Raw genomic sequence first — 13,059 nt, forward strand, 5'->3', positions numbered from 1 at the left:
ACCTCACGACTAAATTTTTTTCAGCAAAAATATTATACGCTTACAGATTCTCCAGAGAAAAGACAAGCTCATGCCATTACTGGAATCCAAGGGTGCTGCATGTTCCCCCAGCCTGCCATTTAGGCAGCACCCTGTCTGTCCTCTAAAAACAAGAGCCCAACTAAAGGGAGTCTTATAAACTACACCTATAGTACAAGCGACATATTTGATGCAGTGTTTGATGTCACATAATTCCTTTTCAGTTAGGCGTGCACTGACCAGAGTGCATAAAATACCTAAACAGTTTGCAATGTGCCATGGAAAAAAAAATGTTGACGCCCAACACTTTTGTTACTCTTTTCATATTATGCAAACATTTGTGCAAATAAAAAAGGGTTCCAACTCGCTTTTTTTTCCCATCCTGTGCAGAACAGGTATCATTAGTCCCCCTCTCAAGCTTTCACAGTTTCTCCAGCAGGATTTTTTCCACCAACCGGTGCGCTGAATGCTGATAACCTGCCTCTGCTAAGGGTTCCACATGGGGGTAAAAACTAGTTTAGCTTTGTGTGGGCAAGATTTCAAGAGGGCTAATCTCAAATAATGTAGATTGTGGCTGAGGGATGTTAAGTAATGGCACAGTTGTCGCCGACACCTGTTGGCACCTGTTGGCACCTGGCAAAACTTCAGCATGTCTTGTGTGTTTCTCTTCTATCTGCAGTTTCTCTTTTTGGTGTTTTCTCATAAAAAATGGTGAATCAACTGGTCGAGAGATACGCGTGAAGTTGCCACATGACATGTGATGATTGCTCTTTATGAGTAGAAAAATCATCATCATCATCATCATCAGCCTTACTACACCCACTGCAGGGCAAAGGCCTCTCCCATGTCTCTCCAATTAACCCTATCCTTTGCCAGCTGCATCCACCCTTTGCCTGCAAACTTCTTAATCTCATCCGCCCACCTAACCTTCTGCCGCCCCCTGCTACGCTTTCTTTCTCTTGGAATCCACTCTTGGAATGCCCTGCCCAAGCCCATTTCTTTCTCTTGATTTCGACTAGGATGTCATTAACCCGTGTTTGTTCCCTCACCCACTCAGCCCGCTTCCGATCTCTTAACGTTACACCTATCATTTTTCTTTCCATGGCTCGCTGCGTTGTACTTAACTTAAGCTGAAAATAACCTTACCTGATTCGCATCCACCAAAATCTTTCTGCTTTTACACTAGAATTTAAAACATATTAGTTGTGATTGATATGCCAAAAAAGCAAACTGGAGTGTGTGAACAGATGCAAGACATATACAACAATAATTTAATAAGAGTACAAAGTATGTTCAAGAGGGAATCCCCACCTCCATCAATGACAGCAACACTAGCCGTGCTTTCCTGAGCGCTACACTGGCTCCTGTGCACAGCCCAGGCCCAGGCATAGCACCAGTACTGCCCCGTGACAGACAAGGTATGCAGAGTGAGTGAGCTGCCTTCGTCCCAGTAAAGATCGGCCAGCCTCCCTTCCTTGCTTGGATTAAATTGCAGAGTCTGCTTCAGGTACCAGTGATAGTTCTTCATGCTGTACAGGAGCACTGCACAGAGAGCAACATTGTGACACTCAAACAGGATGCACTAAAGACAGACTGCAATTAATATTCCAACGCTGAGATAAAATGAATGGAACCTCCCATTACAGTATAAGCACAGCAGCAATAAAAATATAAGGAACTGGGAATATAGAGAATACTAATCGTAACATAGTACTTGTTGACGAAGAGTGCTTTAAAATCTGGTGCAGGGGAGATGAGACAGCAATGGTGGCCAATATGTGACAGCACAAGTGCTATGTCATTGTCTTCCAGGTCAGCTATGCGCCACCTGGCAATACTAAGTGGAATATTTAATGGGGTATGTGGCTTTCAGCACAAGCTTTCATACTTTTTGAGGGATTTAGATGAAAATTTTTTTGCATGTTAGTAATGCTCCCAAAACTAAGTGCCCAAAATTATTGGCATTACATTTCAAGAACTTTGTTTTCTACTAATTGTTTCTCTTCGACACCTTGTGGAAAGCCTGAAGACTAGACAAAATGTCTAGAAGGCTAGTTCAACCTTCACTGGATTTCTGAATGTATGCTTTGTGTCATGACAATTATAGATTTGTTTTTTTCCCTAGAAACAAATTTTAGCAGCAATTTTTGCGGTGTAGTTGCCGCAGACATCTGTAGACTGCGAACAAAATATCGTACCAAGAATTCACAATTCATCAAACTCAGACCCTAAGATTGTCATCAGATTTACAGTGTTGTTCTGAGAGTGCAACAAAACAAATGGCATCAAAGTAGACAAAACCATTGTGAAGAAATTAGCTCCACATCGTGAGCAACCAAGAAAAGCAGTATTGAGAAAAAGACATTCAAAGTTGAGCGCCATGTTTACTTCTCCAGAGGCACCATGGTTCTAGCCCTTGGTGTCATTTTCAAAGCAGTATTGCTTGGCTACCTGGCCTTTGACCTAATATGCTTCCAATGAAGCCATTCTCTGTATGTCACACTTTTCAGCTGCTTGTAGCAGACTGTTGAGTGGCAGCAATGGCCCGAAGAGCTAAATGGAGTATACATGAATTTAAACCATATAGCATGCATCGCAAATCAAGCCACTTTCCGCACATGCTCAGAGCAAGGCATGAAGTGTTCTATAGACAGATAGGTAATTAGTAGCATCCGCTTTGCATCGGTGTGGTGATAACTGTCATCCAGCCATTAAATCCTAGTGCGCTACATTTCTTTGGGTTAAATGCCAATTTTATTCTTCCTCTATCTAAACTAATCTCTCGCCCTTCTACACCAATCCTCTAATCGGCTCTTACTTGCTTCTACTTTTTAAATGTTCACCACACCCTGGCTGTTCCTAAACCCCAGTGCAGCTTGGATCTCTGTGGTGACCTTGTGCACTGAGGGCTGGATGGCCTTACACTGGATAGGAATATGTTCTATTGTTTCTCTGTCTCGCATGCAGCAACACTAAATGTTATCCGTAGTGTAGAATTTTGGACAGGAGCACTTTGCCCTCAAGCATCCAGCCCTAGCTTCAAAAAGTAATCCGCCTCCTTTGCAGTTGTTTCAAAAGTTTTCGGTTTTAATTTTAATTTTACCCGTCCTACAGAGCTCCAATGTTAGCTTGCCCAGCATTTTCTTTTGCCAGTGAGCATTTCTGAGGTTCACACTTTCCGTTAGCCGCCACGGTGGCTGAGTGGTTATGGCACTCGGCTGCTGGCCAAAAAGACACGGGCTCGATCCCGGCCATGGCGGTCAAATTTCGATGGAGGCGAAATTATAGAGGCCCGTATACTGTGCGATCTCAGTGCTTGCTAAAGAGGCCCAGGTGGTCGAAATTTCCGGAGCCCTTCACTACAGCGTCTCTCATAGCCTGAGTCGCTTTGGGACGTTAAACCCCCATAAACCATAAACACTTTCTGCTTCAAGGTTATCTTAATATTTTTTCCCTTCCCTTTGACATTTGTGTTCAATTAGCAAGCCACTTGCTGTGCTTGCTGTACATTACTACCAAACTTCTGACTTGCTAAAAATCCTATATCATGATCCGTGAGCTGACCTGAGCTTGTGAAACTCTTTATTTGTTTCACATTTCAAACTTTGTGACCACAAATTTGTTTATTACTTTGCTTGTTTACACTTGAGTTACTGCTGCTATTTTTGTGTAGTAATTCTGAGGGTAAGCTGAAGCAATCTAGTATTTTCCATTTGAGCCAAAATACCACTTCCTGCTTTCTATTCATTCCAGTCATGGACACCCTTGTGAAGGTTTCTTACAAATCAATTTAACGGGATATGGTTACAGCCAATTCTTGAGAAGTTAGAAAAGCACACATGCATGCACATATCCATGCACAAAGAAGATATCAGGACCTGAAACCAAACTTTTGCTGCATACACACTGAATCTTAATACCTTTCTGAAATTTTGCAATTATGCAAAATGCAAACCTACAAAATTCTTTCTGCAATCTTAATCTTCACTTCGTATAGATGAATAGTGGAACAAAAAGCAACACAGGAAAAATTCCAAGACCTTCTGTCCTCCGTCACGGCAAAAATCAAAAGCAATAGTTATGACACGATGTGGACTTCTTTAGAGCTTCAGCTCCAAGGCTTGATGAGCATGACCCCTTTTGAATACATGACCATGACATAACATACTTAATGGCTACCAGGAGATTGTAGAGAGTTTTTGGATAGGACACATAAGGCTGATAGTGATGGTAATATCATTTAACCTATATAAAGACTGATAAGCAGCTCTATTGCAGTAAAAATTGTAAATCCTTACAGCTTACAAAGGTGATTATGTACAAAACTGTTCCTACATTATACCGGGCGAAAACAGATGGCTGATAAAAATGCCTCATTAGTACAATCATAGCTGGCGAGAATTCATGTCTGTTCTTATGTGTAAAATGGCTGCTAATAGAAAATGGCTAACAGCCCTCTTCCAAGCAGGTTCCAGCTGGACATTTTCATGAGGATTAAAGAGACTGTATTTACCTAATCCCTTGGCAACAGCAGATGAGCTGTCAGATGGAAACATAGAGCCAACCACAGCCAAGACAGAAGAGTCTGGACTCCATAGCACTTCTTTAACCTTAAAGGAAGTACAATCACAGGTTACAAACACTCCGAGGACAAACCAGATGAGTATAATGAGTCCATTACCCGAAAATCGTTGGGACCAAAGGGTAGTTGGAAGCCACCATGATTAAGGCCATTTTTCTCAAAAAACACAATCATGTGCTTGTTAGGAAGCCGCTGACTTGATGCAATCACACTTCCAGAGGGCCTAAAGGCAAAAAAAAAAAAGTATGGATGAATCCCCACTCCCTCTTTGGAGCTCACCAAAAGAAAACATCAACATGCTTTGCTACTTGGTTTTCCTGGAAGAACATGGCAGGTTCAGCATAACAAACACTAAACAAACATGATAGCCCTCATCAAATTAGGCTTTGTTTAATAATAATAATAATAATAATAATAATAATAATAATTGGTTTTTGGGGAAAGGAAATGGCGCAGTATCTGTCTCATATATGGTTGGACACCTAAACCATAATGGAAGGAATAAAGGAGGGAGTGAAAGAAGAAAGGAAGAAAGAGGTGCCGTAGTGGAGGGCTCCGGAATAATTTGGACCACCTGGGGATCTTTAACGTGCACTGACATCCCACAGCACACAGGCGCCTTAGCATTTTGCCTCCATAAAAATGCAGCCGCCGCGGTCGGGTTCGAACCCGAGAAATTTGGATCAGTAGCCGAGCGCCCTAACTACTGAGCCACCATGGCGGGTAGGCTTTGTTTCAGTGCAGTCAGCTTTATGGACAGACAAGCGTGCATGGGTTCTCTGTAATGAGCAGTGCCCCATAGAAACAAGAAGGGGACGGAAATTTGCAGCCATCCCTTGAACAGTGACGGTTAAAGATACAACACGTGCAATAATGAGTTATTGCTGTGCAGAAACACCAACATGTATGAGAGGCATTTTTTTTTTCTTTTTATCTGGACAAACTACCTGACACAAAATGGGTCACATTGATCTTTTCACAACACAGCCCAACTTTGAGCTAAAACATCCTAATCTGGGCAAATGGTGCTGCTTTACATTACACTGCACCCTTGTCTAACTTAAGAGATAACAGTGCCTGCCACATGTGCAATGCAAATTCTCGGAAGCAAGGCAGTCATTAAATGTATATAAAGCACAAAATGTTTCTAAGACAACGAAAGAATTTGTTTCAGCCTGCTTTGTCAAAAGCAATACCGTGAAGACAACTACACGTGGTTGGCCTAAGAATGAAGCCAGGAGATAACAGCTGCTAGTAATGATCAAGAGAGAGCCTTGCGTAGTGAAGTTCTGAATCACTAAAGCGGAAGTAAAACTACAAAATCACACCCCAAGTGTGGGGGCAACAGCCCACAAAGCCGTGGAGACTACACATCTACTGGCATTCTCATTTATTACAGCAATAACTGCTTCTATTCTCTGTTTCTGATTTATGCAGACTGCTCTGGGCACACTTCAGGAATGCCTCACGGTTCCGTTTTGGGTTCTCTTTTGTTTCTGCTTTACATCAGTGATATAGCTGCAGATGTTGCGTCACCATTCAGAATGGTTGGTGATGATTATGTGGTTTACAGGGTGATAGATAATGCATGTGACTGTGAACATATGCAAAATGATCTTGATAGAGTTTTGACATGGTGCAACAAATGGAAAATGTCGCCTAAGGTGGAAAAATGTGTACACATCACTTTTACAAAGAAGTGGTCACATCAGGTGAATATTTTTGCAATAAATAGTGCATTTTTAAAAACGACTGCAGAATATAGACACCTGGGTGTCCCTTTTATGTCAGAGCTGAGGTGGAAAATACACATTAGCTACATAAAGACTAAGGTTGTGCGTGTGTTGGGATTTTAGTCAGTTGCCCAGTAGTCTGAAAGAAAAGATATTAGACTCATGTCCACTCGTTATTAGAATATGTGTGTGCTGGAATCAGTACACTGCCAAACTTGTTGATAAACTTGAAAAAGGAACAAAACAGGGCAGTTCAATTTGTTCATTGCAACTGGAATAGAAATATTAGTGTCCGAGAAATCAAAAGTGGATTGAAATGGCAGGAGCTGAAAGACTGCAGGAGAGATTTGAGATTAAAATTTTTTGACAATATATACCACTCTAATACCGGAATAAATAATAAAGATCAATACATAAAGCCCAATTCTATGTATCGCAAAAGCGCGACCACTCTCAAAGGTTGTGAACGTCCTTTTAGAGGTGACATCTATGAAATATACCAAATATTGTTTCAGTAGTAGTAAATGATGAGTTTTGCCACGCTTTGAGAATGTAATTTCTGTCTGTATTTTTGTTACAAAGATGCCCCCCCTCCCCCCTGCTAAAATGATTGAAACTGGCAATGCAGGTAACAAACAAACTAGTAAGCAAGTAAATAAACAAAACCTGCTGTAAAGTGCTACAGCATTTGTAAGAAATCAAATACAACCTTAAACGCATTAACTTAACAGCCATAACACAAGAATCAGCAACAATGAGAAAAACAGGCTAAATGCAGGTCGCTAATCTTTCTTCATTTAGTTAAGACATCATAAAATACATGGTATGGGTCATGTGCAGCAATCTCGAAGGGATAAACGTTTCATATGAGTAAAAAATATTCAGGTACTCACTTCCAAGAAAGAGCTTGCTCTAGGCCGTTCATGTCCTCCCCTGTGTACTGTAATGTCCCATCTCGGCTCCATGTCCTGAGCTTACGATTTCCTGTAAAAAGTTCATTTAGTTAACTGATACAACTTACTTGGTACAATCTCTGGTGAGGTGAAGCAGCTGCATGTCAGCATCAATCGAAACACGAACAAGACAGGTGATATGAACAGGAAAGCATCTTAGTCAAGGGAGGTGAATACTACAGCAGCAGGCTTTCGCTTCGATGGAGTGAAGAGTGCTCTTTGAAGTGTCGAAGAACCTGGCCTGCATTTCTTTTCCAGCAGTTAATATTTATGGATTTATGCATTCTGTTTGCATTCGTATGGCACTAGTGGCACATGACATGGGCAAAAACGATTATCTTTTTCTCATAAACCTTAAATATAATTTTCCCCCAACTCAAGAAGCAAGCCAAAATCGATAGGCCTTGTGAACCACAGCCAGCATACAGACTAGTTCAGCAAGCCTGCCAGGGCACTTACATTCCATTGTTTGCACAGATCAGAATGATAAGTAGGGAAAGATTATTACCGCAGTAAAAATTAAGAAGTATAATTAATTAAATGCCCAATTACTTCCTAGGTATATAGCAACAATGAAAATGGTATATAAATAGGCACATACCCCCCACAGGGTTAATGCATGAAGTGACAAAGTACTGTCCATCACCGCGCCATGAGACTCGGGGCTGTTTGTCATCCCATGTGAAGGCAGGTTCAGGAGGCTGCAAATGAAGCATAAAACTAGTAACAGTAGGCCATATGGTTGCACAGGTAGTAGTGGATGCTGTCATTCAACTATCACTAGCAACTGTCGTTCAAAAAGGACATGCCACGTTAGGTAGTGCCTTAATGTACCAGCCAGTGTCACCATACCTTAGCTTCCACCTTGGCAGCTTGCTTCCCTTCCGAGCCATGAAACTGGGTTTCTTTAGAACCCCAGCCTGCAGTAATGGGAACACCTACAAGAACAGAAGGTTATGAAGAAATGATTACATATATTTACTGAGCATCTGCTTAACCACTTTAGGAGAGTGGTCATACCTTTCTACAATACACAGGTGCAATAGAGCCCAGATATACTGAACCCGAATAGTCCGAATTATTGGACATACCGAACACACAGATTGCCCCCTTGAAAATCCTGTGTAAAAGTATAGAAAAGTCATGCGGCATTTTGAACTGCAATTTCGCCGATCGTTTGATATATCGAACCACGCACCGGGCCCTTAGGAGTGACACTTCTCCTAAGGGTGCTCTCTGATCCCTTTACTCGTGCCCAGACTGGATGGCTGGGTGGCCTTGGGATAGCACTGTGTGACTGCGCAATGAGGTGAATGTAGGAAGTGCTTGAGGGTGGCCTTCAGCCTCTTGTACTCAATTTCCATGCCACACCACTCCCATGTGGCGAAGCCAACCTAACTAAAGCCTAGTGGCACAACTTGTGTGGCTTGCTTCGCTGCCGAAAGCGCTGGGAAAACCAACTGTATGTTAATTTTAATGAGCAATTATTTTATTTGCAGTGCACTAGTAACAGGATTAGATGTGTTACGATAGGCAGTGGCTAGTTCCAGATAACCATAATAATAATTGGTTTTGGAGGAAAAGAAATGGCGCAGTATCTGTCTCATATATCACTGGACACCTCATATATCACTGGACACCTTAACGGCCGCCGTAAGAGAAGGGATAAAGGGGGGAGTGAAAGAAGAAAGGAAGAGAGAGGTGCCGTAGTGGAGGGCTCCGGAATAATTTCGACCACCTGGGGATCTTTAGCGTGCACGAACATCCACAGCACAGGAGCGCCTTAGCGTTTTGCCTCCATAAAAACGCAGCCACCGCAGTCGGGTTCGAACCCGGGAACTCCGGATCAGTAGCCGAGCCCTCTAACCACTGAGCCACCGCGGCGGGTTATAGATAACCGTCTAAAGCGGCTTCCATGCAAAGCAGGTTAGACATAGAGATTCCTAGTGATCGGTGCGCTACAAGCAGGCTGGCAGGCAGTGCATCACGCATGAGGCACATCACTAGCGCGGATGCCACGAATTCTTGCTTCTGGCTCACACACAAGCTTATCTATTTCCACTTTTTATATACTGATTTATTATATCGAACTATTTAGCGATCCACTTCGAGTTTGATATATCCGAGTTAGACTGTACATGGTTATTCTAATGGTGGACTAACACTGAACTAACACCATTCCCACTTGAAGTTGTTGATCAATTCTGCCTTGCTCTGGCACCTGCTAGCCATTCTGGTTAGCTTAGTTGGTAGAGTGACAGCCTCGTATTGCCTAGGAGGCCCTGGGTTCGGTCCCTAGACAAGGACAAATTTTTCTTCAGCTGCGAAGTTTCTGTGAAAGCTGCGTAGATTTCCTTTGTATGCATATGGTTGCATTTGGGTAGATACTAATGAGTAATAATCCCTTATTTCAGAGATGCATGGTGCTGCTTTGAGACACAAGTTGCATGAGATTTACATGCCGGCAGTAAATGCAAAATATAAGACAAAGAGAAGAATGTAAGCTGTGCAAAAATTCAAACCACCACTCTGAGGAGGATGTCCCAATGATTATGGTATTGGCACAGCAAGCATAGAGCTTCCCCATTGGCCGAGAACCTTGCAGCAGCAAGTGCTGCACGGGCACCACACAGAACGACAAAAATGCCTAAGGTTACAGCAGAGAGAGGAAACACCCAAGGAAAAGGTGTATGCCATGGTGCAATAGGGCCACTGCTCTCTGTTGAGTGCTCAGTGTTTGTCTGCATGCTTTCTTACATGTGGCAAGAAAATCGAGAAATTAAAAGTGGTTTCTCCATCAAAACCATTTAACAACAGCTTTGAAGTGAAGTGATGTAATGGCAGTGGATGTGAAGTCAAGGCATGTGAAAAGGGGTAGAGATATGAAAAGGATCAAGCAATTAACAATGGTTTTCAGAGGAAGACTGTAGGTTCCTTAGCAGCATTCTTTTAGCAAGAACCGTGGACTGTAAGCTTTTGCTTGTGGTTGTGCATGAAGCATAGACAGTTATGTAATAAACAACTATACGAACTTACATTCACCAAATTCTTCAGGGTGGAGGTCCTTTTCTGAGATTACATCAAAGTCCTTTGTCATCAGCAGCAGCTTTTCTTCGCCTGATATTAAAATAGAAAATTTGTGTACGGTGAATTACAACAACACACACGTCATAGAGATTTATTATGATGCAAATAGCTAACAAAAATGACAGATAATTTTTGCCAAATTTTATAAATGTGCGAAAGCAAAATTGCATGAAAGTAACGATGATGATGAAGACACTTCTCTGTCTGTGTCTTCGCGCCGCAGATGAATGTTGATGAAGACAACGATGTGCAACGCACAGCGCGAGAGTGCGCTGCAGTTTAACACAAGGCATATTCAGCTGCAGCGATAGCCTAGTGCTCTCATGCATTGGCCAGCAAAGCTGATTGGTATGCGCCACCGTGGATTCAAATCCCAGTCGCAAATATTTGTTTGATTTATTTTTATTCAATTCTTTCACTTGGCACAAACCCACAAACATTGCAAAATCTTGCTCAGAGTTAACCTGTTGGAACAGTGCTTTCACACTAATAGCAAAAAGACCAGTTAAGCACAAACTGTGCCCAAGTATAGTAGAAAGTTAAGTAATAAGCCTAACAGAAGCCAACCATGAGACAGCCTAGAAAACAATTCCTAACAAACAACCATGCCTCATGATCACTTCATATAATATTGTGAGAGACTTTTTATTTCTTTGCGCTGATGTGTAGGTGTATCAATTTGGAATACCTGTTCGCAACAAAGATCACATTCTTTAGTAAGCAGTATTTTCTTGAGGCCAGGCGCTCTTAAAGACATCGGCTTATTTTCAGCAATCCCTGTTAGAATTGCAAGAATGCACAAAGCATGGACAATCACTGTTGGCGACAAAGATCGCATTCTTTATTAAGCAGCATTTTCTTGATGCCAGGTGCTAAAAACAACAGTTCATTTTTGTAATTGCTGTTTGAATTGCAAGATTACACAAAGCTTGGACAGATGTGACCAGCAGACAGTATACTATTTGACAGTCATGCTGATGGAAACTGTCTGTAGTAAGGCCCTTTGAGCTGACTACGAAACAGAGGGCACACAGGGATGCCCAAAGCATCCCACTGCAAATAGCCATGCATGGGGCATTCATGGTATCCTTTTCATGCTTCATTAAGATATATCTGATTGCCTATTCCGTATACTAGTGCGATAAGCCTGGGACATGCAACTTTTCTCGCTGGGACCCTACATGTCTTGGGTGCGTAAAGCAATGAACATCATTAGGCAAAAGGCAAGGCAAAGATGAAAAACTTGTACGTACCTGACACAATAACAACAAGCTCGTAATCTGGGCTCCATTGCATGGCAACGATTCCGCCCGAGACACAACCAACCACCTCAGCCTACAAGGGATGGATAGAGGTTCAATTAAAGAAGCTCGTCACTGCTGTATTCTCACACTATCAGCAAGCACAAGTTCAGCCCTTTTCCACTGATGAGCGTTGCGTCACAAGGACTACATTCACCCAAATTTACCTTGCCATTAGCCACGTCGTAAAGCAAAATGTCTCCGGATTTCTTCGCAATGCACACTGACTGGTATTCCGATAAGAACACGAAGCTCGATATTTCGCCACACTTATCGCCCAACTCGTCAATCGGGGTCTTGGTCTCCTGCACAGCAAAACATGCAAAGTTATCACATTGCCACAGTAAAGCATTGGATCAATCCTCTTTTTTCGCACTTTTTTTTTCTTGTACCTAACCGCATGCAAACTGATGTACTCAGGTACTTGCCTCTAAATCGCGTCCAATAGAAACGATGCATTTTCCGCTGACGATGTAAGCTGTTCCAGAATCGGCGTCGGTACAGATGCGACTGTTCGCACCGGCTAACGATAACCTTTTAGTTAATGTATGCCGAAGCTGTAAATTCCGCATCGCTGAGCCTTTCGGCGCACGTTTTCAAAAGCCTCTACTTGACAACCTCAGATTCACACCAGAGTACCAGCAGCCAGCAGTAGCAGAACACACAAACACGCGGTGCCCAGTGTCGTTGCCATGGGTCGAATATTCTGCCGTACCTGGCTGCACCGTCTGAAAAGTTTTAAAAACTTAATTTTGGAGAGTGGTTTTAATTTAAATTACTATTTTTTTCACTACGTTTGCCGTGCATAGGGGCATAGAGTTTATTATTATTATTATTATTATTATTATTATTATTATTATTATTATTATTATTATTATTATTATTATTATTATTATTATTATTATTATTATTATTATTATTATTATTATTATTATTATTATTATTATTATTATTATTATTAAAAGGAGCTAGAGGAAGACCCTCAGTTTCGGTTTCAATGGCTGGGAGACTGATGCGCGACACCCGATCATGCTGTTTTATCTTTCTTTTCGGGCGATTAACAACAACTTTTATTTTTTTAACGATAAAAAACATGTTTTTCAAGGAATTCAAGTGCAGAATATGCTTAAGAAGTCTGAGCTGACTTCTCCATAACACTGAAAGGGGATCACCAGTTTCGTTTTCGAAACCTGAAAGCGTGCTGTGCACGCCGTTCTATCATGTTGTTAGGACCTTTTGTCTGCTGCATAACCAGTAACTTTTGGACGGTTTACAACAAAATGAACATGTTCGAAACATCCATCCAGAAATCAACTACTTCGATCGGACAAGCAAAATGGGAAAATAATCCATGAGATAGAATAAGAACAGGAGGAAGTCCGGAA

General features: G+C 41.9%; 1 protein-coding gene across 1 annotated transcript in view; it reads right to left on the reverse strand.

The window, feature by feature from the left end:
- Elp1 (elongator complex protein 1) overlaps positions 1 to 12,368 on the reverse strand; it is a 41,596-nt gene extending 29,228 nt beyond the window's left edge. The window contains exons 1-10 of the mRNA XM_077657993.1: positions 12,103 to 12,368; positions 11,842 to 11,979; positions 11,627 to 11,708; positions 10,323 to 10,403; positions 8,139 to 8,224; positions 7,888 to 7,987; positions 7,227 to 7,317; positions 4,700 to 4,823; positions 4,532 to 4,628; positions 1,330 to 1,560 (exon numbers count right to left, since the gene is read on the reverse strand). Of these exons, the coding sequence (XP_077514119.1) occupies positions 1,330 to 1,560; positions 4,532 to 4,628; positions 4,700 to 4,823; positions 7,227 to 7,317; positions 7,888 to 7,987; positions 8,139 to 8,224; positions 10,323 to 10,403; positions 11,627 to 11,708; positions 11,842 to 11,979; positions 12,103 to 12,246 (1,174 nt within the window). The 5' untranslated portion in view covers positions 12,247 to 12,368. The remainder of the gene's footprint in view (positions 1 to 1,329; positions 1,561 to 4,531; positions 4,629 to 4,699; positions 4,824 to 7,226; positions 7,318 to 7,887; positions 7,988 to 8,138; positions 8,225 to 10,322; positions 10,404 to 11,626; positions 11,709 to 11,841; positions 11,980 to 12,102) is intronic.
- Between the last annotated feature and the right edge of the window lie 691 nt (positions 12,369 to 13,059).

This window comes from Amblyomma americanum, chromosome 3, assembly GCF_052857255.1.
Source record: "Amblyomma americanum isolate KBUSLIRL-KWMA chromosome 3, ASM5285725v1, whole genome shotgun sequence".
In the NCBI taxonomy this organism is placed as follows: Eukaryota; Metazoa; Arthropoda; class Arachnida; order Ixodida; family Ixodidae; genus Amblyomma; species Amblyomma americanum.